This window comes from Lissotriton vulgaris, chromosome 2_1 (genome assembly GCF_964263255.1).
Source record: "Lissotriton vulgaris chromosome 2_1, aLisVul1.2, whole genome shotgun sequence".
NCBI lineage: Eukaryota > Metazoa > Chordata > Amphibia > Caudata > Salamandridae > Lissotriton > Lissotriton vulgaris.
In genome coordinates, this window is record NC_141687.1 from 532,472,320 (window position 1) to 532,497,851 (window position 25,532).

The 25,532-nt window shown below is 42.2% G+C and overlaps 1 protein-coding gene across 1 annotated transcript in view; it reads right to left on the minus strand.

Moving 5' to 3' along the window:
• SATB2 (SATB homeobox 2) overlaps window positions 1-25,532 on the minus strand; it is a 340,208-nt gene that overhangs the window by 238,278 nt on the left and 76,398 nt on the right. The window contains exon 3 of the mRNA XM_086958615.1: window positions 8,989-9,165. Within this exon, the coding sequence (XP_086814741.1) occupies window positions 8,989-9,165 (177 nt within the window). The remainder of the gene's footprint in view (window positions 1-8,988; window positions 9,166-25,532) is intronic.

The window sequence follows — 25,532 nt, forward strand, 5'->3', positions numbered from 1 at the left end:
GCTGCTACGTAAACTATACCCAGGGTTACTTACAATGCATGCATGCTGTGATTTCACAGCTAGTTTAAAGCTCCTAGATCTACCTAGTGTGAGGCAGTTAGTTGTCTGCACACTTTAAAGGGTGTTCTGTTGTTTGTCATTTACGATAATTAGAAGTTACTGTAGTTGTTTTAAGCATTGTTTTTACTTCTCGTATTGACCTGCCAGGTCCTTGGTCTTCTCGCTGGTCTCCAGCAAATGCTTTGTAAGCCTTTCTGAAGGTGAGCAGAATAACCAAATTATCTGCATGTAGCAGGGCATCTATCTATCCACCATGAGCCTTGGGTTATGGGAACTATTGAACAGGCTAGCTCAATAATGAATATGGTTAACACACTTGAATTGAGGCCACCACACTGTCTTGATCACTAACATAGACCCTTGTTTATATGTTGTTGACTTTCACCTCCCAGTTGACAGATGAATACATCAACTTTAAGGTGACTTAGTCACTAATTATCGCTATTGCTTGGTTAGAGACAAAAATTTACCGCTGAGCTGCGGCGATTTTTACCGCAAATAAACCTTGGTATTACCAAGGTTTATCGCAAATGCGATAAAAATCGCCGCAATGCATGAGTATCGCTGAAAAGTCTGCTATATTCATGCATTACCAAGCTAATGCTCTTAGCCATGTTATCCACCTCCCATTGGATAACATGGCTAAGAACTGCTCAGCGCAGGTATTAGTTTTTGGAGATATTCGCGCTTAGAGCAAATATCTCCAAAAGTTGGTAATAGGAGATAGCGATGTTAGCGACTGTTTTCAGTCGCTAACATCTTGGCATGCCCACTTTGCATGTCATTAGTGATACATATCACTGACATGCAAAGTGGGGCCCAAGATGGTCGCTATCTCCTACTAGCTGTCGCTAACCGGTGTTAGCAACAGCTAGGTAATAGGGAGATAATTTTATCTCCGGTTTATTGGCTTTTAAAGCCAAAAAAGCGGAGATAAACCCACTTGATAATATGCCCCTTAATGCTCTGTGTGGCACGAAGTTTATTCCAGTTGTAACCCCTCCCCTCGCTAAATGCTCCAGTATCGACACCCCCGTTGACAACCTGCCTGAACAATCGCTATCATCTAAGGGGGCCAACATCCAAGCTACTGTACTGCCCCAGAGGCCAAACGCTGAAAGGAAGCCTGACAGGGTTGATGACTATGGAAATCAACCCAAAGTACAAAATCGGTGTGCTGGTCCCTCATCGCCCGCTATTAACTCTGTCTTATCTAAGGGGAACGCTGAAAGTCTGGTTGACCAAGCATCATCATCCCAGTTGCGATTACTGTTTCACTTTGAGCAAATGTTAAGAACTATAATAGCTCCCTTGGTAGAAAAAAATTAATAACCTGGGGGATAGGTTGACAACCATAGAGAGAATCATTAAAGTAAACTCTTCACCTTCTATGAAGAAGGCAAAATCCAATTGTTCCAACCCACCCACCACACCCGAAGTGCCTGTGCCTATGCAAACTAATACCAGAAAAATTGTCCCAGCAGATGGTCAAACTCCAAATATAAAACCACCAACCAAATCTGTGTTAACCAACCACACTTTTGCCAGAGCGGAACAAAATAGAGTAGCATGTATACATTTACCTCCGGAAGCAGCCCCCTTTGTTCTTGTTCTCTCAGGAATACCTGCACCTACTTTTGGGAAACCTGAAAGACATCATGACCTATTAATTAAGGTCATATTTTGGCTAAAAAAATAGACCCCTGTTACCCAATCAAGATGGCGGAATCCAGAGCGTTAGAAGGGTGGACTGGTTAGGGTCACTACCTAAAGACATCCCTGGGGACTTAATTCTAGTTAAATTCAGAAATCGGAATATTGTCCCCTATCTACGTTCCTCCCAGCCCCAAGAAGGAGATGGCCCCATTTCCATTTGGGACTTGCACGATTTTTACCCATGTACCCCACATATCCCCCTACCAAGATCAAAGGCAGTACACAAATATTCGATGGGAAGGGAACCCCGTGCTTCTACTGGTAGAAGCTCTCCTGCGTTCAATAGATTTGATTTACAGTATAAAAATTGTAATTTTTGAAGACTCCATTATAGAGAGACAAGCTTACGTTTCAACTCAGACTATAAACTCTAATCTTATGTACAGTGAGATATAATTAAGGAATGTTTTAACAGGTTGGGCACACGTCCTTTTACAACTTGTAGATATATTACTGTATGTATATTCCCCTGTTTTTGTTCTTAAATTGTCTTTTTTATCTGTATGCTTTTATAATTTTTGAATCAAAATCAAATAAAGCTAAGTGACTGACTGACTGACCTATGATTCGTCCAGAATGCCAGTTAGGGTCTGCAAACGACATACACCTTGCCACAAAACAAAAAAACTAATTCTCAAGATTATTTGCTGTGGCTTAGGGAAGGCTCATTTGTTTTTCCAGCCGAACCAGCAACAAGTGAGGAGGCCTCTTTTTCTCCACGAGAGCCAAAACCAGCCGTTGGCTACTGACTTGGGCTGCATTTCACATGTAGCTTCCTAAGCAACCGAGAAAATTTATTAAATGAGATGGATAGGGCTGTCACAAAAATAATGAATCAGCTGGCGCAGGCCTCTCTGGAAGCTTGGAAACATGGGTCCTTATTTATGAAGGCCTTGCGCCGCAGGTGCGTCACTTTTAACATGGGAAAAAGTGACGCACCGGTGGTGCAAGGATTTCATAAATGAGGCCCATGGAGCTTCTATTGTGTTTCTGCAAGTTTTTTTGCGCTGTCAAAGGGCTCTGAAAATAAGAGTGAGAATAAATCCATTGTGTATACTTTCGCAAACACGAAGCCCAGGAAACTGGAATGACTGGTGCTACTTCACAAGTTGGACATCTAAGAAAGTTCTACAGGGGCATAATGGACTAAAATGGAGAGCTGCAGTCAAGGTGTCTGCCCAGTGCCTTATTTCTGTTGCTCTATCACCATTTGAAAAATGATTTAGATCTAAATGTCCATGCTCCCTGACCCCTGGCAGCACTGTGGTGGACAGAAATAACTCGCAACTGTTAACCTCTAGTAATTTGCTGTCAGTTATCTGCACAATTAGGTCTGTTAGCATCCTTCAGGTCTGCCTGGAGGAGGAAGGGTTGTCTGCTGGCTAAAGTGCTGACACAAGAAAGGGAGGGTCATTGTACCAGGTCTAGGTAGAGAAATGAGAGCCACATGTGTTTCTTGCTCTTGATTAACCCAGGCGAAAGACTGGTACTAGGAATGCATACATTCAAGTTCAAGTTCAAGTTTAAAATTTGTATAGCGCACTACTCACCCAGAGGGTCTCAAGGCGCTTGAGGGAGGGGGTGGGGGGTACTTTACTTATCAAATATCCAAGTTTTTAGTTGTTTTCTGAAGGAGAGGTGGTTCTGTGTAAGGCGGAGGTGGGTGGGAAGAGAATTCCAGGTCTTGGCCGCTAAGTAGGAGAATGATCTTCCCCCCATGGTGGATCTTTGGATGCGTGGGATTACGGCGAGGGCTTGATTGGACGATCGTAGTTGGCGGGTGGGGGTGTAAAAGGACAGGCGCGTGTTGAGGAATTCGGGTCCTAGGTTGTAGAGTGCTTTGTGTGCGTGGGTGAGGAGACGGAACGTTATTCTCTTGTTGACGGGGAGCCAGTGGAGGTCTTTCAGGTGACCGGAAATGTGGTCTTGGTGGGGGATGTCTAGGATGAGTCAGGCTGAGGCGTTTTGGATGCGTTGGAGTTTTTTCTGTAGTTTGGCTGTGCTTCCGGCGTAAAATGTGTTTCCGTATCCAGTCGACTTGTGACCTGTGCATGAGTGACCATCTTTCTTGTTACGGTGGGGATCCAACAGAAGATTTGTTTGAGCATACGTAGGATGTTGAAGCATGATGATGAGACGGTGTTGACTTGTCTGGTCATCGAGTGGGAGGAGTCCAGGATGAAGCCCAGGTTACGTGCGTGGTCCGTTGGTATGGGTGCGTTTCCCAGGGCCGGTGGCCACCATGCGTCGTCCCAGGCGGAGGGGGATGATCCTAAGATGAGGACTTCCGTTTTGTCCGAGTTCTGCTTTAAACGCTTTAAACGGCTGTTCTTCATCCAGTATGCAATGCTTTGGTGTTTCACATTTGGTAATATGAGGAAGCAATCAAGGCCTGAGATCCAGAGGAGGAGGTCTCTGGGTGGATACCAGGCCCAACCCTGCAGTGCACTGCCAAGGAGATGTTGGTCACCAATAGACGCATGGACACTGCACCCTGAAGACAACCTGTGTCTGGCATATCCAAAAGCCAAGAACAGTTGGAGCTGCCACCAATGATGGGATAGGTGCTGCCTAAGTGCAGGCCCTGCAGACAACCCTCGCTATGCAAAGCCATTTTACAGGGCAAATGTAGCTTATCATGAGAAAATCCAAAGGCTTTAAATGGCTTTTCTCTCATTGTCTGCTGTTGTTTTACTGTATCCCCATGAATAGGCATGGACTGGATACTCCTGTTACCTTTCTTGTATGTATGGTTATCCAGATCCTACACCATTAGAGGTACAGTTGAGGTGCCTGGAAGAGGTAAGTATGAAGCACAACAAACACAGTACCACTGTTACTTCTCCCTGTAACAATTCACTCTAGTATAGTGAAAGCAAGTGGGGCGGGGTGATGAGGTCAGACACAGCCAGGTTCACAAGTGTCCACATCACACTCACACTTTCATGCCAGCTCTTCTTCTGAGGCCCTGTGTGTGCGATAGTGGCGGGATGACAGTCTACTGCGCAAGTTAATGAGTTGTTGGATAAATACAGGGAGAGTTGCAAGCCATTGATAACGCTGTTGGAGAAAGTCCATGAGATATGCTATGATTTGAAGCAATCCCTCTGCCCACACAACTCTCTGGAGCATAAACAGTCAGGCCCACTGCTGCAGGCTTCTTACTTCTCTGAAAAAATCATAGCAGCCGATAGATATCCTAAAGCCTTGTTTACTACGGTAAAGAATCTGGCAAAGCTGCCAGCTGCACCAGATAGTGACATCACTCAGGAGTTCTCCACCTCCTTAGCAGAATCCTTTCAGCATAAGGTCAAGTCTGTTTTTGACACTTTTGTGATTCAGGACAACAGCCTAGCCCAGACGCCTGCCCAACTCAATAAGATTGAATTTATAACTTATGACAAGTTACAAGGTTCACTAGAGTCATCTACTCCAACCCTCTCCTCTTTCTTTGTCATGACAATCGAACAAACTTCAAAAATCATTGGTGCAATTAAATCTGGCTCCCCATCAGATCCATGCCCCCCAAAAATCCTGCATATTTCTCCTGAAATTATAGCGATTCAACTCACAGCGATTTTAAAGCCATATTCACAACAGGGTACTTCCCAAAGGAATGGAAGAAGGCATCTATACTTATGTTATTCTGGAGGCATAGGAGACTCTCAACTATAGACGCATATCAAGACTCCCTTCCCCTGCAAAAGTGATCGAGAAAGAAAACAATTGTACAATCTTTGTAACAAAGAGAACTAGGCAGAGACGTTTTAAGGCATAGGCAAAGTGGGATCTGGCCCAGGCCCCAGCCTTTCAGGGGGCCCAATGGAGCCAGCTCTGTTTTGCAGAGATTCTTGCCTTGATACCTTTTAGTAATCCTTAAACAGATTGTTTTAAATACCTTTTTCCTTTAAGTTATTTTTATTGTGGGCGATATGAGAGAGTCTATCACAAACATTTTGCAGAGAAATGTTGTTTATGTTTCATGCAACATCCATTCAAAAAATATTCTTTTAGATCAAAACAGGACCATATATATGGGAAATGGGAGAGTGTCACCGAGATTATTTGCAGTAGTACTAGTGAGCCGCTGCTGTGCTACAGTACTGAAAATACACATCATTGTCCCTGAATATTAGATGTAAACACATTAAGGGGCAGATTTATGTTAACTGGCGCATCCCCAGGGATGCGCCAGTTAATGTGCGCCACAGTGCGCCACAGCTCCGCCACCCATGGTGCGCCGCATTTACAATGCGGCGCACCATGGGGCAAAAACAGCACAGATGAGTGACGCATCTGTGCCGTGAAGGTGGCGCATTGCTGGAGTTGCCTCGCAAGCGCGACGCAGCTCCAGCAAGGCTCGGGGTGCCCCATCTTCACAATGCTGCATCAAGACCTACGCCTGCTTCAAGCAGGCGCAGGGTTTTGACGCAGCATTGGCCTGAAAGTGCCTGAGTGAAATCTTATAGATTTCACTCAGCCACTTTTAGGAGGTGTTCCTGCGCAGGAACGCCCCCCCCCCCCCCCCCTGCGCAGGAACGCCTCCTTATGGCGCAGGGCTTTACAACGTGACACATCTCCTAGATGCATCAAGTTGTAAATAAGGCGCATTGTTTGCGCCGCCGTTGCGTCAAATAAAGTGATGCAATTGCGGTGCAAAGAGGCGCAAGGGCCTCATAAATCTGCCCCTTAGAATTTAGACAACTGTGCTAAAGCTGGCATGAAAGAGTTGAAAGTGGATCATAAATCCAAACCTCTTCCCAAAAGATGCTCCCAAAATACGTTTGGCCTAGGGCCCCAAAACCCTTAAGATGTCCCTGAATCTATTTGCTGTAAATGTAATGACATTCTTAGATAAGTCTACCCCACACAGTTTTACATGGAGAGGGCGCCGTGCTGTAACTCCTTCCACAACAATGGTTGGCCCACACACCCAATTTATTTATCAGGGTGGGTATCTTTTTATCTCCTCTCCACAACCCTGCTGGAACCACCACACAGCGCAATCATTAGTGCAGCTGGAAACAACATTATTCAGACAAAGCTCTTTTATTTTCCGCTTCCAGCCGCACAGAAAAATTGCCTGAAAACCCACCATGAAACTTAACTAAGTGCATTTTGCAAGGCAGGCAGCAACACGACGACGCCGTGTTATTACCAGATTAAACGGCAGGGACTGGGAAGAGCCACCGTAAACACAATTAGATTTATATTCCTGCGCAATTCAATAATACAATGGAGCCATTGGAGCCACGAACTAGTGACTCACTGCTAATATAAACTGCTAACCATGTTCATATGACACGCTGCAAATGAAAGGAAAATGTTGCTTTATAATGAAGCTCTTTGGTTAATAGTAGTCAGCAATGTCCAGCGGAACGGATGCAGGCAGCATGTGGATGTGATTTTGGGAAAACTAAGTCCTACTTTGGGTTGAAGCCCCAAAGGCAGAGATGCTCCATCAAAAAACACAAACAAAGGAAATATGGAAAAAAACTCCAGATCAGTGTGTGTTTTTCACTGTTTGCAAGCCTTCCAGGACCAGCGGGCTCTGGTGCCTAAGATACCCCTGCAAAGGGGGCATTAGTCTCTTCTGGAACATAGGGCAGGGGGGACCACAGACTGGGCACTGTGGCACCACTGCACATGATGTCCCGCGCACTCATAAAACTGCCTTGTGTCTTTCATCCTATAGGACTCTATGGGTCCTGCTGGCCTCTTCTTGATCCTACAAGTCTTGACATACGCAGACCTTCTAGACAGAGGCGGCAACCATTAAAAAAAATGTGGTGAAGCGCGATCACATCAAACTCACCATACATGCACCACTTCTACCAGGTGTTCCACGAGCAGGAATGGAAGGACTTCCTTACTGCTCGGTGGATCTCAAATCCAACCAATCCTGGAGCTGCTCTCATCAGCGTGAGAGTAGCTCCAGGATTGGTGGGAGCAGATTAACCCAGCGCTCATTTTAGGCTGGGGGCCAGTGCCAGCAAGCCCCCGTCTGGTCTACTTGGTTCTCCAAATAAGGAATGCAGAGGTGCGGGCAGGTGACTAAGAACTGAGACAGAGCTTGGTGTTAATGGAAAATCCTTCAATAGCAGAAACAATGCTAAATCTAGTGGAGAGTCCCTTTGCCAAAATCATTTCTCCATACTATGGCACAGGAGAAAGAAATTCAGCCACTCCTGTCAGTGTTACTCACACACATCTCTCCAGAATTATAAACGTGTCCAACCCGTACTTCAGCGTCATTCACCACACCGGCTCGCGCGTTCTCATAGGTACCACAAGTGAGAAGATCCTGAATTCACCAATAGTCCATCTTTGAGTTTTATTGCTTTGTAATTATTGTAAGTACTTGACATGCATGTAGGATTGCTAATCAGGTTTGGGATGTGTCGGCCTTTGACTGAAAAGTGACGTACTAGGGGACACTAACCAAGGACAGAGACATTATTCTGAACGTGTACTTGAAATAACATAAAAACAAACAATGGGTGTCCATTAGCATGTTCAAAGCTTCTCATTACGCCTTTATTCTGGGATTAAATCTATAAGTAGAGGCCAAAAAGATGTGGTATGCAAACGATCATGGTGCATATGCCTCTTTTTACTGCACATGAGAGGTTGCATAATGCCAACACATAAAATGACAAATATTATACCAAATATGTACTATATTCGCAACATATAGCGGTGGTTTTTGACTTTGCACATTGTAAAATTGTATTACAACCCAAGGAAAATAACATCTTTAACGACATTTTCAAAACACGAACACTACTTGGAGCGGACAAACCTTCTAAAACTGTGCTGTAATCATAAGAGAACGGATCAGAGGGGCGTTGAAACATATACAATTGTAAAAGTAGATTACATTTGCAAATTTCGTGGAAAAAATTGAACTTCTTGGTGTGCAGCCATAATACAAATTGCTCAAGAAAGGAAGACGTAGAAATGTAGACATATTTTACAAATTAATTAAAAGTGATCCCTGAATAGAGATTATTGTGAGTGGTAATAGATCTTGTGCAAGGTTGGAAAAGCATCATTATAAGCGAGCAACATGTTATCAATAAATACGCAGTGGGCAGGACCATGCAGGACAATACGCATCTTACTTTGCCTTTCTGGGCTGGTTTGTGAAGCCTAAAAGGAACTAAAGCTGAACATGGCCTCTGAATCAGGTCAACGAGTCGGTCCGCCTACCTTGCGCTTGAGCTGCTGAACTGTGTGAGTACCCAAGGGCCAGCAGCGCTGTCTCCACCAGCTGGTTGAAGAGAACGTCTCGCCTCACAAGAACAAACTCTGCATGCTCCTCCCGGCCATCGTAATCCAGCGACGTGTCCATCTGCTCCACCACGCAGAAGATTGGGATCATCAAACCTGGTTCCAGATCAAAATAATAGAAACAAAAAATTCCCATAAAGAATCGAATGTGGGATGAGACAGAAACAATGAGCCTCTGAGAGGCAGGACACAGTCAATGAGCCAAAGCATTTCACACCAGTTTAAAATATTGACGCTGTATATGGTGCACGCTACAAACAGACTCATCTTTCAACACGAATGGTTCCAAAATAAGAATCAGTTTCTGGTGTGCACCATAGAAAGGTCACTTCATGGTCAAAAGACGCATCCTTAGAAAGGTGCAGTGCTGGTCATGCAATGTATTGGTACACTCATTACCATACATTAAAGCAATGCAAGTGTGTAAGGCCCAAAGAAGAAACTGGAAGCTTCATCTAGAGTTTGCAAAGGCAGGAAATCTGCCAAAAAGAGGCAGCAGCTGCGTCCGCCATTTTAAAAGTCCGTTGATGTCAAAGGCACTGCCATGACTTGCATGCTGTGAACTAAAACCTCTACTCGCTACTCCACTAGCTTATGAAATGAAGGTTTGGGTCAATAGAGGCTGCAAAGGAGGGAAGAAAGGTCAAGTGGATAACTAAAAACTCCTCATTACTATGCAAGCCGTAAGACAGGCACTTAGTGGAAACCCCTGTGTGGAGATCGTTGAGCCCATGTTATATGCAAGTTAACTTTGTATGGTCTGTCTGAGCTGTGAAAGCACAATATATATGGCACACAGGTACATAGCATTCACCCCTCCTATTGTGTGAACTAAATACTCATCAACATGCAGGATGGACCCAGTGCACTCCATTTCCTGCCACAGCAGATCGAGTTAGGTTTACTAGGTGAGAATCCTGTGATTCAATCTATTCATTTGGGTCTAATTCTACCCAATAAAAGGCACAGGGGCAAATAAAAGGTGCACTGTTGCACCCAGCATGCTTAGACAACCTATAACTTAAGGAATCGCTGCCCGAAAAAAGGGGCCAGTTGAAATGTATTTAGATGTTAACCCCTTCCATGCTCATGACGGAACGGTTCCGTCATGAGCGTCGGTTGAGCTGTGCTCATGACGGAACCGTTCCGTCATGAGCCGATAGGCTCATTAGAACCTTCAGCACAGCGTGAAAATTCGCACCGCGCTGAAGGGGTTAAATGAGATCAACACATCTCCTCTCAGATATTAGCCTCGGAGAAGTATTGGTAGCAACAGACACAGCGGAAACATTTCACATATTCCTGGTGTCCCACAAATGAAATCATCTGCAGTACCAGGAGCCCATTGCAGAGAACCACATTCAGAGAACGAAGATGGGCCATAGGACAAGGGAAAGGCATAGCAAGCTAAGCTGAGAAATGGAAATGGGGGTTGACAATGATACTCTTAAGGAACCCTAAAAATCCCCAAGAAAAGTCCTCAATGTGAGTCCGAGGTTTCTGTAACTTATTAACTGAAAGGAGCAAAAAAATAATGATATCCCTCATGGGCGGCAATTGAAGAGAGGTAAACGATTTCTAGCATCATTCCTTGGAAGGAGCAGGACATGAATACACCCTTTGTACACAAACTAGAAAAGACAGACGACAATTTACTGATGATCATTTTCCCCAGGTAAATCCAATCTCATACACTCAAAAGTGGTCATTCTGTTCATTCTGACTCCTCCAAAATATGCATACAAGGATATTTCATGTAGTTATATATGGTTGTCTATTCATAAGGCTATTTATGTCTAACATTGTATCCATTCCCTTAAACCATTAAAACACATGAATATTTATGTTTTTAGTCGTCACTTTTTTGTAGGACATATGATGACAGGTTCTCTGACTGATGTCCCAAAGGCGGAAGACCTTAAAACCATGACTAGGTATTGGTGTGGGCATTTCCAGCTGCCAAGGCCATTGATAAATTGAAATGTGAGTGCACGTGCTTGGAAGTGTTCTGGTAGCTTTATCCAGAAACTGGCCTCAATTACAAGCGCCCTGTTAAATATGGATCTCTGCTCAAACACTTGTTTGTGCAGTAATGGCAATTACATGTGGCAAAATATTTAACGCGCCCTGCAATGACTGGGTGTGATGAAGATCACACCATTAAATTATTCCCCCATACAATTTCGCCAGTCAAACCTGCAGGAATCTAAAGTCAGGAAAATACCTCCTAAATATAGGGACATGCTGATTTTTATGGTTTAGGCAGGCAAGCAAGCATGGTGTGCTCTATGTTTGAGGGCTAAACTCGGAATAGAGGATAGCTAGGCACTTCTTAAATTCCAAAATCATATCAGTGTTTCTCAGGTGCAATTTCTATTAGTCATAATGGAGGCCTCAAATGTTATGTTTTTATGTTGGTCAAAATTCAGCAGTAGAGAGCGATTTGATGCTTCAAGAGTCATGCTTCCTGCTGGTAGAGTGACCACATTGTAGAAAGTTGAAGTACAACAATAGACCTGCAGTTGGGGGAAGTTCATACAAGTGGTTCTGCGGATGTGAGGTTGTTGGTTACACTCCGCAATGTCCCTATGTCATTTCTTCTTTTGCTGAGTTACAAGAGCTTTTCTTTCACCAGCTCTCATTAGCAATAATTACAGATTGCTGGACGCTTGTAGTTGAGGTTTGGTATCTATAGGCTACTGCCTTCATCACTCTCTTATACACAGCAAAATACAGTGCTTTGAGCAGCCAGGTTCTCAGCTGCTAAGACGCCTCACTGCGGCTCATAAGCTACTTTTGTATGTCATGAACTCAGTAGATATTGACCATGCAGCCTTTTGGTAGTAGGTAAGACGTTTGTGGTAGGTCATCAATTCTCTCACTTCACCCATCTCGGTAGACATATTCTGTCCTGGATAGTAGCGCATGTATTAACAGCTTCTTTTGTAGAAGCAGTTAATGGAAAAATACAGTAAAAAAATGTTGATTTTTTGGATAAGGTAATCAATATTTATTTATAGTATTTAAGTGTGTCTACCTGGAGCGTGATCCCAGGTTCTACGTTTGCATGGAGTAATGTGTAAGAAGTGCAGACCTTGCTGGAGTGCAAGGAGAAGTGTGCGTCAATTGGTGTGAAGGGGATCATTTGACATCATGTATATCATAAATTAGCATTTCACAATGATATTATATGTAAGTATGAGACCAATATTCCTACTGCTTATGCTAACTTCCATGATGAAATTATTTCTTTTATTAGGATCTGGTACCAGAAAGAGTTTCACAAGTAGACTTGTATATATTTGGATACCCCCAGGTCTAAGTTAGACTAGGACAAGCTTCTGGCTGATTTTTATCAAACGCTCGTTCAAAAATGATCATAAACAGGATTGCCTCTAGGGTAATATCGGACCATATTCATGTTACAGTGGTAGTATTTTCAAGTGGAAAGAGGTAGTCATTTGTTTAAAGTAACCCAAAGAATGAGAAAATTCTACAGGCCTCAGTCATCAGTCCTTGGTGGAGGACATAAACAAAGTGCAGAATAAACAAAAGGTTTAATGATCACTCCAGGGCAGATGGGATTCCTACAATAGAAATAATAATAGTGATAATCATAATAATTATAGTTTAAGACAAGTCAGGCAGTAGATAATAACTAGGTTATGTGTAGACCTTGCTATCACAGTTGTGGTGTTAACCAATACTGTGAATAACAGCTGTTACTTAAATCTGATACAATGGCACTCATTTTAGCTGCCTCTAAATTATTAAAAATTAATGAAGCACTAGGGTACCCACCAATAGAGTCGTACCTAGGCAGATCATTTAATATCAACAACATTGGATCCTCTGGATCAGTAACACTTCATGCATCTTAACTCAAGCATGAAAATCAATGAATGAATAAACCATTGCGTTTTGTACTATATATATATATATATATATATATATATATATATATATATATATATATATATATATATATATATATATATATATATATATATATATATATATATATATATATATATATATATATATATATATATATCGAACAAGTGCAACCTCCCAGGCTCCGACCACAGCGACCCAGGAAATCACGCGGATCCAGTAACTTATAAAGCACAGATTTTATTTATAAGCTGAACCAAGCAATCTGATGCGTTTCGGGCATCCGCCCTTGCTCACAGACATATATATATATATATTTTCGCTCCTCCTCCACCAACTCATGCACTCCCGAATGGGTGCTGTCATGCGGGGGGTGCTCCCGCCTATATCACACTCCTCGTCTCCTTCACTCCTCAGAGAAAGACACAGCATGTATATACTTCTGTTAAGGATTCCTGTTCCAATATGGCACCACTTTTAACACATATGCACTTGTCCTATGTTCATGTTTACAAGGAACAAACAGGAAATGTTTTGCAATATTTGTAAAATAAAGAATAAAAAAAACAGGAGGCGGTCAATGACACAATTAAAAACAATGACGAAAATATTCTTTTAACAAAGTCCCAGCAATAAAGGGCCTTCAGTATGATTTGCACGTTTTTTTTATCTTCTATAGACATTTTTGCCCTCAATGGTAAACATGTATGGGCCATCATTAAGACTAGGGAACAGTGTGGAGCGTGACTGCTTGAGGTATCACTAGATAAAATAATTGATTCCAAACAGATCTCATCAAAGTGGTATAATATGAAATACAAATATTGGTGGCAAAAATCACTAATCATCAACAGGGCGATATGCATCCTGTAAACACTTGTGTCCTCTTTGTACCCTGGATTCTGATGTTGATCTACAAATGTTTAAAAAATAAGGGTTGAAACCTGAGAATTATTAGCTTGTCGTCAAATGATTAGATTGGATGCGATTTACAGTCTGACAGCCTGTTTCTCTGAGGAGGAACCTGCCTCTGCCAATATATGGCTGAACAAGTCTCTAAATAAACTCAAATGAAGATACAAATGGGTATTTCTCTCAATTTTCCTCTGGTAAAATACTCCACGCATAAGTAATGTTCATCCTGGACTAGCCACTTTTCGATTCCATATCCTCACTATAGCTTTATTATTTCTACATGGGAGAACATCAGAGAACAATTGCAAATTCTGGGACGTCCACGATATTTAATCAGGATCTATTTGGTATACGTTCTACATTAGATATTTGCAGGTACCCTTGTAAGTGATCTTGTACCTCAACCATGCCAAAGATAGTGTCTTTTTTTGCCATATTTTCAGTATGGTACTAAAATAGTGATGTAAATAACGTTGGACAAAAACATAAATTGCTAAATTCGGTTTACAAAAATGTCCCCTAAATAGAGTTAATAATAGGAAAAATACCCCAGGAGGAGCAATATTTTTGTAAACAATATTTAGGCTAAAATATACTTATGTCAAATTATATATTTGTTATCGATATTGTGACATACAACTGGGTCTTCTTTACATTTAGCATAAATAAGAGGTGTTGGACTTGGCCTTTTCTTCAGAGTTACCCCACACTTTTTGCCTTCACGCCTCCATTTTTTTTCATGAATATTTTTTTTGTTAGCCTTAGGACTCTGTGCACTTTACCTCTCCTAACCAGCACTAAAGTGCTCGTGCTGTCTCCTCAACCCATGTTAGATTTGGTTATACCCAATTGGCCTATTTAATTTACTTATAAGTCCATAGTAAAGTGGCACTACATGTGCCCAGGGCCTGTAAATTAAATATTACTAGTGGGTCTGCAGCATTGATTGTGCCACCCACTTAAGTAGTGCTTTAAACATGTCACAGGCCCCAATTGCAGATAGTGTTTGAAGTTTTCAATCTGCCACTTCGGCCTGGGAAAGTAAGCCTACTGTCAGGCTCAAACCTTCCTTTTCAATACATATAAGTCCTCCCTAGGGTAGCCTCGGAACAGGCCAGAGGGCAGGGTGAAATGTATTTAAAAAATAGGACTTGTACTTTTGGGTTTTACATGTCTTCATAGTGAAGAAAAAAAAATCGTTTTTCATCACTGCAAGGCCCACCTTTCCCATAGGATAACATTGGAGTTACCTTATTACTTTTGATAAGAGTAATTTTCAATTGGGAAATGAGACCCGTGTATGTTTGGTGTCCCTGTAATTGAAATTTAAAATCTAACTTACAGTGGAGTCAAGTTTCAAATTACAGTTTTGAAAAATGCCACAATAAAGAGCTTAGGTGTGACTAATGGACATCACTGGCAGGATGGGAGTGATGAGCTACGCCTAACACCACTTACACTTTAATAGGATGTGAACTGTCTCCACATAAAGGGCTGCATAACCCCTGCAGTTGGTCTGGAACCAATGTAGGGGAGGCAGTTCATTTCTGCACTTTAAAGGAATGCCTCTAGAAGTTTCTCCTCACTTCTAAGGCACCGCTTTCTATAAATACTGGACCTAAGACATGAACTCTTCCGTATACTTCCAGAGTTATGGATACTCTGCCGGGAAGAAGGACTGCTGTACTGCTACAAGGACTGTCACTCTGCTGGACTGCTGCTTTAAAGGAACTGCTGCCCTTCTCTGCTGATCTGCTGCCTGCTGCCTTCTTGCCGTGGGAAGAAGAACTGTACCTGCAACTTCATCTTAAAACCCAGGTCCCCAGAGGGACTCCAAGGACTAGTCTGCTAGCCTCTTGATCTGTGCCTCAGGAAAATAAAAGGCTCTCCAAACAGCTCCTGGACCTGGCTGCAATATGTTCCTGACCCCCATGTGGCTCCTCACAGGTTCTGGGCCCTTGATGGGGCTCATGGCCACTGAACTTGAGCTTTTGAGCTCTTCGTGAATTAGCCCCTCTCCAACACGTACGGGACTCTTGACACAAAACTTGAGAAGGTAAAACTTCAGTTGGACTAATCTGGGACTGTATCTGACCTGCAATCCATCGGGGTCAGCCTGAACTTTTGATTTTGACCTGGTCCAGCGCAACCAGATAGCCACAGTTGGCGCTTTGTGCTTTATGTGCTATTTTACACTTTATTCTTTAAAAGATCAGAACTGATTGGATTTCTGTTGTTTTAGTCTTGTTTTATTTATTACATTTTGTTTTATATTTCTAACCTGGTGTGGAATCTTTTTGCGTGGGATTTTCACAGTTTTACTGTTTGAAGTTTTGCACAAATACTTTACATATTGCCTTTAAGTGAAGCCTGACTGCTGTGTGCCAAGCTACCAGATGGTTGAGCACAGGTTACTTTGGGGTTTGCTTTTGCCTTACCCTGACAAGAATTGTGGTGGCTACTTGACCAGGGCTCACACCCCTGTCAACTAGTAACCCGATTTCCCACAAGAGAGCATCAATAGTTTTAATCTTAGTTGTTTCCAATACAATTGTCCTTCTTTTATTCCTTATTTCATAGTGCTAATCTTTGATTATATTTCCATAAATGTCACAATATTCTGTTAATCCCTTTGAGAATGTAATTAATAAATGAAAACTAATTTTTTTTGGGGGGAGCCATTGTTCTATGGAGGAGCCATTGTTTGCATGTAGGAGAGCATCTAATATACGGGACAGGCTGTGAGTGCATATGTGAAACCTATCAAAATTTGCCAGTTACTAAAAACTGGGGCTAAAATCCTGTGAGAGGATATTTTCCATGCAGCCATTGTACTGCATGTTTCCAGAACTGGTAACTTAAAGTGCTTCTCAGCTATTTATAAGAATTGGAGACTAATCGTCAATTTAACTTGCAGTAATAACAAAGTGACCTAATGTATTGAATTTCTGGGAAAAACAAACAAGTACCAACCACACTCTTTTTCACTCCTCTTACTGAAGGAAAAAACAATCCAATATTGCTCTTAGGTCTGTTGGGTGTTTCTTACCCTTTTACTTACTATTTTTACTTTTCAAACAAAGATTTTATGTGCAAAAAGAATACAAGACATTTAAAACATTTACACAAAAATACAAAACATTCGTCACATATATATACAAACTGTACAAATGTTCTTATTCCGATTAATGTACTCAGATCCTTGTCTAAATTTGACAAAGTAACACTCGGTATGGATGACAATATATTCAAATAATATAAACCATAGTTCAATTCATTGGTCTATAGGTCAATTGATGTCATATTTTCTGTGGACAGGAATCCTAAAACCACCAAAGTTCTCCTCCATATAGAGTAGCCCCAGAAGCGAGAGTTTTGTGAATCTCAGGAGTGGGAGTCACTGGGCATAAACAGGAAACTCAGTGCACCCTCAAAATACCCCAGCAAAGCTGCTCTAGCTTAAGGCCAAGCATCCGAATATGGGACATCCAATCAAAACTCTCTGTGAGCGTAAGCCTTACGTTTTCAAACACCTGGACTCTTTCCAGGGTTGCTCTATTAAGTGTTGGATTAGGACGAGTGGTTTGACAAGGGTTAAAAACCACAAACTTGGTCTGCCAAAGTTGATCTCAAGCCCTCGCTGCCTGCAGAAGGACTCAAAGCAATCTAAAAGATTCTGTATCCCCATAGGGAATTTTGATAGCAAAAGGGTATCATCTGCAAACAGGAGGGCCGGGATCTTGACCGCAGCAAGCTCGGGAGCATCTCCCTCACATTGCTCCAATTGCAATACCAAATCATTACTATATAAATGAAAAAGAGTTGGAGCTAACACACATCCCTGCCTAACTCCTCGACAAACCAGAATGGGGTCTGTCAGCTCGCCTTGCTGTCCACATCTAACCTGAGCATAATTATTCAGGTGCAATCTATTAATAATATCAAAAAGGTATCCCGGCACCCCATCTCCTTCAAAGTCTTCCACAACAAATCTCTAGGGACAAGGTCGAAGGCAGACCAAAGATCCACAAAATGACATTCCAGGAACACATATTTCCAATATAAAAGATGCAAGTGAAACACCGAATCCATGGTTCCTACACTGTCCCTAAAATCAGCCTGCAAGGGAGTTAGGCGGGTACAGTCAGATATCCATTCGCTCAGCTGCTTAAGAATGACCCGACTGAACAGCTTCTGGGCACTGTCAATGAGGCTGATCAGCCTATAATTTGAAGGCAGGGACCTAGAACACGTATTAAAAATTGGGATAATCTCAGACCCTGCCCACGTGGGAGGCATAGGTGCACCATTCATAATGGCACTAAATTACACTGAGAAATATGGACTCAAAACATGTAAGATTTGGAAAGATCCCCAGGTACTTTGTCTAACTCAGGGGCTTTATTGGGTATAATCTGATCCTTAGCACTTGGAATTTCAGAATCCAAAATACTGAGAACTACTTGCAGAGCTGACTCGATGTTAGACTCTGTTGCACCACCGGGAGTTGGAATGAAGCTCAGCTCCCTAGGTGCCTGGACACTGAGGACTGCCTGGTTCGATCCTAATGCCTCAACTCCCAAGTATATCTGGAAAAAGTGAGCAGGAATTTTACATTTACATTTATCCTGTGCTGATTGTTTTCAACACTAAAAAGAATTTGAAGACTATCTACATACACCAATCACACAGGAGTGGTAGGTCCCTGGGAGGGACTTGGCTCACCTCGTGTGGTACCAGCCGCGGCAACACTGCCAACTTGGAGGCACTAATTGGAGAGTGACTGCGAGAGGATTTCTTAGGCTTCAAAGCAATACAGTACAGTCTATCTCTGCAAAACCGCATCATAACAAGTGAATGCTGCAGTTGTCACTCAGAGCAAAAGATCTCCGGTAGAGAGAGTGTGTGTGGGAGGGTGTCATATTTAACCATACTATGAGTACTGGGCTGGTCCTCAGAGTGTTTGTACACTCTGACAAAACCAAACAACAACTCTGTGAGAACTATCGTGTTATGAGAACCACAATGTGTTTGCTTATAATTTTGAGTGAGTGTTTTCTTCAGTCTGCTTTACAACCTACCCCAGTATGAAGGCATGTTTGGAGCTAGTATAGTAAATACATGCTCCAATATGCTCAATTGGCTCTCCATAATATAGGTATAAAATGCTCCGATGGTTAGGAAGATGGGCTGTGTCATAAACAATATGATGCATTGAGTTTTCCTACTGAAGTACTAGAGACCTATGAGAGGAGCTTGTGCCCTCCTTTCTCAGCAAGGATGCCTCCAGAATGCAATATAATATATGCAACAGCAGTATGGGATAGTGGAGAAGTGTGGCTCACTGGTTAGAGGAGGCATACCCTGAAGCAGAGGTCAGACCCGAGACCAGGGTTCAATTCCTGACGCGGCAGGGTCTGAGCCCAAGTGTCCACAGACTCGATAATTCTCACTTCGGTGCCTACTTGAATCACGGGTTCACACTCTGCAACTCTGGGCAATAGCTTGCTTAATCTCTACTACAGCCCCCCCCCCCCTGCGGCGGGATGCCTGGCTTTCACCTTGGAGATGCCCAGTATGGGTTATCTCACAGGGAAAAAGCCAGGACGGGTTCCCAATTCAAGCGCCGAGATGCCCTAGGGTAAGTTGAGCGCTATATAAGAACATACATACATACATACATACATACATACCTCCCCTCTCAACTTAGCAAAACCTTTTCCACACATAAATCTGGTAAAAGTCCCAAATTACCGCTTTTTCAACCTAATCTATCCACAGTTCTCTATTGCAAAGGTACAGTCCTCTAAATTGAGCAAAACGTTCTCCAGATTTAAAATATTCCTTTGTCCTTGACCAGCCTGTAGCAACCTCAAATTTGTTCAAAACCTTTTCAAAATGTTGATGTATCACCGGTCACAATGGGACAGGTGTTACCTCAGCTGTGAACATGAGAATACCGGTGCCACTTAGGCAAATTCAATTAGAAAAAGAAAACATAGTGAAAGTAATAGCTAAATTTCCTGAAAATTGTTATGTGTGCATTCCATTCCATCATTTTTTACTTATTAGAGATAGACAGGGTTAACTACTTTGGACAGCACTATCAACTATATGCACTAAACATAACAGAACATATTACAAAGACAACATCGTTCAGATTCCAAACAGCATAAACAGTCCCAATAGTACAACATCATATTGCTTCCAACAGTTAGCGCCAAGAAATGTGCTATCAAGCACAATCAAACTGAACTATTAGAAAGAGCAGCCCTCTCAATTCAACACAAAGCATTTATCACGTTTCTCTGAAAGGTTCTTGCAGTTAAGAAACGCCACATACAGACATTAAACAGAACTTGTTACACATACTTAACTCCCACAACCCAGTGCAGCACTGGTGGCTTTTGGATCATTTCCAAGAGCACAACTACTACATGTGGCACCCTCGGCTACAAAACAACAAAGTAAAAATCTCACTAAGTTATTCTAGAGAACGCTTTCTACATCACGTTGCACATGCGTCTAACACACCACAGCTATGCCAGTAGGAGAGCTATCACTTCACAGCTTATGGCACAAACCATTATGAGATGCCTAAAGCCAACACAACAAAAACATGGGGCACAGCATCCTACAAACATCAATTCACTGCACACCACCAACATTGCAAGAGAACTAGTCAGTAAGAAACCATCCTGATTACAAATACAAAGACCACACTGGACACAACCTCCTACAAACATCTATTCACTTCACGCCACCCACATAGCAACCGAACTAACTAGTAAGTAATCATCCTCATTACAAACACAAGGATACAATTAGAAAGAATGTTACACATATAAGCAACACACTAGGACAAGCCATACAGCTCGAGATACTCTGCTTAGACTATCTCTAGCCTCTTGTCCAAGGTTGTGGTTCTATCCTGATCTTTCCACATCAGACATCTCCTGGCAGGGCCCACCTTGGGCATGGGCGAGCTGGGCACTGGGCCGAGGAGGAGCCAATAATTCCAAGGTGCGCAGCAGGGAGCTGCCTGACTTAACATTGTGCAAACTGCGGCTCATCCATCCTATTTGGTCTCAATTGTGTCTTGTTAAAGACTTTGTAATCACCCCTTAATGTACCTCAGAGTAATAGTTAGCACCCCATCAACCTCCTGCCTGCCTCCGATCTTCCTCACACACTAGTAAATCAAATATCCCAATCATTAAAAATCAATCATAACACAATTTACATGGAGAGCATATTTACTTTAGCAGTGAGTAGCAGTGGTAAAGTGCCCAGAGTCCTAAAACCAATTAAAAATAGGTCACAAACAGGAGGCCAAAAGGCAATAAGTCTGTGGCTAAACCTGCTGAAAACGCCACGTCTAACAGCTATGTTAAACTGAAAAAAAGGAAGGGCTAAGTAACACTAAAAACAGGTATTTGCAGTTTTGAGTGAAACCTCTTGTAGTTATAAACTCTGTAGAGTTTACTAATGTTTACCCCCATTTTTTACAGCAGCCTGGGCCCCTTGTTTGGGAAAGACATAAGGACAAGAGCAGACAGTGGTCCTCTGGTTCACTGTCTGCTCCTCCTGTGGCTCCCGACACAACAACAAGTATTTTCCAAACCTAGTTACTAGACATGACAGGCTGCCAAAGAGCAACTTTTAAAACCCAAGCTGCTTCAGCCAAAATTATTTGGGTTGCACTACTTGCACATTGTTTGAAAGTAAAAGGATAAAATATTGAGGACCTCATTATGAGATCTCCATTAACACTGACATTACAATATCTGTGGTAACTTTGTGGAACTGTGGTATTTCCCCCGGATTCTCCACCTGGTGAGAGTCTCCCTTTAAATACCAGGAGAATTAGAAATTACCTGGGGAACCTGGACCAGAACTATAGATATGCCAAGTAATTCCGTCTTTCTAATGGGACCCTGAGGATTCCACATGTAATCCCTAGTGTTGGTAACTCTTTGGAGACAGATAACCCTAATTTAATTATTGGTGTAGAGAGTAGTCACTATTAGCCCTGTGAAGCACTTTCAGTTTTCCAGGCCGAAACTAATCCGCCCTCCAAATTTACTAGCAGACTGTCATTTTTAAAGGCATTGGCATAAACCGCCATCACAGAAGTTCCTGTCATTGCATTTTACTGTTTGTTGCAGGACTATATTGGAAGGGCCCAAACCCTGTAACAAACAGTAATCTTGTTTTCTTTTCAAAACCAAAAATCCAAGATGGAATTTTCTTTTTCTATAGAAAAAAAGTAATGCTCCCCTCGTCCTCTCCTCCCCACGGTGGGAGGTTTCTTCCATGGCGGGGTGAGCATTTAAATGTTTTTAGTGTTCCTCACCACTGGGTTGGATCAAAATACTTCATTTTTGCCCATCCAAATTGAGTAGGAGGACAAGTAGGCATTTCTCCAATGACCCTTGGTGGGGACAGCATTTTGGTGGTGAGGAAACTCCACTGGAGTATTCTTGCCGCCAATAAATAAATCGGGCCCAGTGTTTCCACCTGGATATCGGGGATCTCATGATGAGACTTTAAGAATGTAATTATATTTTCCCCTTGCGGATGCAACATTTCAATCCTTAATATCGCTCAAAGGGAATGAATCCAAAAATGTTTTCACAATTATGTATATATTAATCTTTATATGTAATCTTTATTTTTTTGTTTTAAATTTTGTTTGTAAATGTTTAAATATTTAGTTTAGTAAAGCAAGTTCTCACTTCTCACCACATCTTCTTGCCTGTCTTGTTTTCTCTCACTGGGTCGCCACCTTGAATTGGTTGTTGTGTTATAGAGTAAAAGGCAATAACACAACAACTCGAAAGATTTTCACGTGTGTGCTAATAAAACAGGGCAGCTCTTAGCTAGTATTCTGATAAAGTTTTGCTGTGCCTTCGATTTCCAGCAGGAATACCTGGACACGCCGGGCAGCTTTCCCACTAGGAGACCACTCGACCAAAATTATTAAAAACTTTAATCAACAAGCTTGCCAAAATCCTCTCAGGAAATCATGTGCTGCACTGGCATTTTTTTTATTTCCCTTTTTTATCAAGTGGAGAGCAAGGGTAGGTGTTTTCAGAACAGATGAGACTGGGGAATAGTAGACGCAGTTGGTCAAAACCAAGACCAAGCATCAGATGGATTAAATATAAAACAGGCTAACACTTTAGACTAACAGGTTGTGGCTGAATGTATGAAGCGGACCCATACCAGGGGCCCGTGTGGTGCTTGACGCGTCTAGCTGCAGAGGTAGAATGGATACTATACTCTAGGTTAAGAATGATCAAATCCTTGCCAGATTTGTGATATATCCACAACAGTCACATTTCCATAAAATAGATCTTAATACAACCTATTTAAAGATCCAGTTGTTCTTATGAAAATCTGAACCAGATCTCTGGGCCTCTGTTTGACATCCATGGTCTACCTATTTATGGGCAATAGTTTTCTAAAGCATGAACTGCAATGTCACGTGACTCAAAGTGTTGATTGCAGAATAAAAAAATAGTAAAGGTATATACATGGGAAGACCAGAGCAAAACTCCAGTGCTCATGGTGATCTCTGCAATGGCATATAGAAAGGTGCCAGGATGTAAAAATAAATCTCACATGAGCTTCAAATTTACATTTCAGAATGAGGCGTTTACATGGGTCTCAGCAAATGACTAGTGCAAATTCAGATAATATTGAAAGGGACTCTGCAGTTCATACAGGTCCTCATTCTAAGTGTCCCTATAAGGAAGCCACCATCCAGAGTTAGCAATAATTAGGGGCCTGTAAACCAGAGATTGGGGATTTATGAGCCATTTACAAGTGGTGTGCACCCATTTCCATAGCAATCTGTAAACTTAGTCTTAAATCACCTGGTTATTCCTCATTTCCACAGTTCTTTACCCAGAGACTCTACCTTCTTCCAGCAGGTGGAGTATTTGGGTAAAATGCCCCAGACCTGTGGTGTTCTTGCAGGACTCTTGTAAAATGTTAACACTTCCCACCCGAATAAATAGAACAACTGGAATCGAGCCAATGCAGCCATTGAATACTGCTCAGGTGAAATTTATAGATGAAAATGAGTCTACCAGGAGCATTTTGTCATTTGCCAATGTTGAAATCGATGGTTGAGATGACCTGCATAGACTGCATTATGATAATCCCCGAGGTCGAAGTGGACAGGGGACAGGGAACGATGCTCCCAAGCTTTATCATTCTGAGCAAAACAGTTCCCACCCTTATTATCTTTTGAAAAAAGAGTTCCCAAACTGTTCAATTGCCCCTGCTTGAAAGGGGAGAAGAAGGGTCTCTTTTACCATAAAGTGAGAGACAGAAGAGACAGCTAGAAAAACAGCCTTCTCTCTAGGGGGCCTGCAACCTGAAAGAAATGTAAATGTGTACGACTGGTTAATTGGCAAATCAGGAGGCTGCTTGGGAGCCAGTACATTTTTTAATTGATTGGCAGAATGTAGAATTTGTCCTTTTGAAGGAAACCTACAAATAAGGTTTTCACTAGCTATAATCAGTGCACTACTAAAATCACATAACTTTTGAAATTACTGTAAACATTTAAACAAAATCTTTTTCACGTTCGGGACAGCCTGTGTGCAACCGATCATATACTGTGTAATACATGTTTTAAACTAATGGCTTACTTAGTTCACTGTGCTTTCTGTCACTGGCTTGGACGTCTTAGCACTATTGTTTCCCCAGGGCACCGGTAAGGATTAAAATCAGTGGCTTTCCAGGTACTCCCACAGATATCTGAAGGGATTGCATTAACCAACCAAGCTGTCCTACCAGAAACATGCATTTTCCACAGATGAATTTAAGTGGCATTTATTTTTCATTTGAGATGTAGGCATTATATTTTATATGCAGTTACCTGTAGGTCAAAGGCTAACAAAATATTTACGGAATATTTTGCTCTTCTAGCCACATATCTACCACACCAACACATTGCTGGACAAGCCCCTATTTTGCTCAGGATCATATTCCCATATTTTTCTTTATGCACTTAGACCGCTGACAATCCATAGTGGAGTTAATCAATGTACCTCTGACTGTGTGAGTCTGAACTGGATTCCTCCAATGAGATGTCACCAGATTCCCCAGAGGCTCAATGTCTCTGAAAGGCAGGTTGAGTCAAACAGACTGACTGCCACTTGTCATTATATTTTTGCACTTCATCAGAATTACAAGATCCGTGGTGAAGAAGAATCAGAACTAAAATGGACAATTCCAGCGGCAATTTATCATTTATGAGGGCAACCTCAAGGTACCACTTGTAAATCCCATAACTCCACCCCCTCGGATTTACCAGTGCCTGAGTATTGTTAACTTGAAGGGGTGGAGATTCCGGGTTTTCAGTGGGTGTCTCAGAATAAGGACCTCACAGGTTTTGCTGTATCTGGAAATCCCCCAAAGGTATAGCCTGCTGCAGGTTTGGCTCCTTCACTGGTTCTGCCACAAGGCATATAATTAAGGACCATACACAACACCATGGGTGATAATTGATTTGGCATGGGATCAGCTGATTTCCCCGCTTATGAAAACCATGTCAGCATTTGTACGTAAATCCATCATAGGGAAAGATAAATGTTCCTCCTGGGGCCGCTGTGGCTGGAAGTCTCCAGCTACCAGTT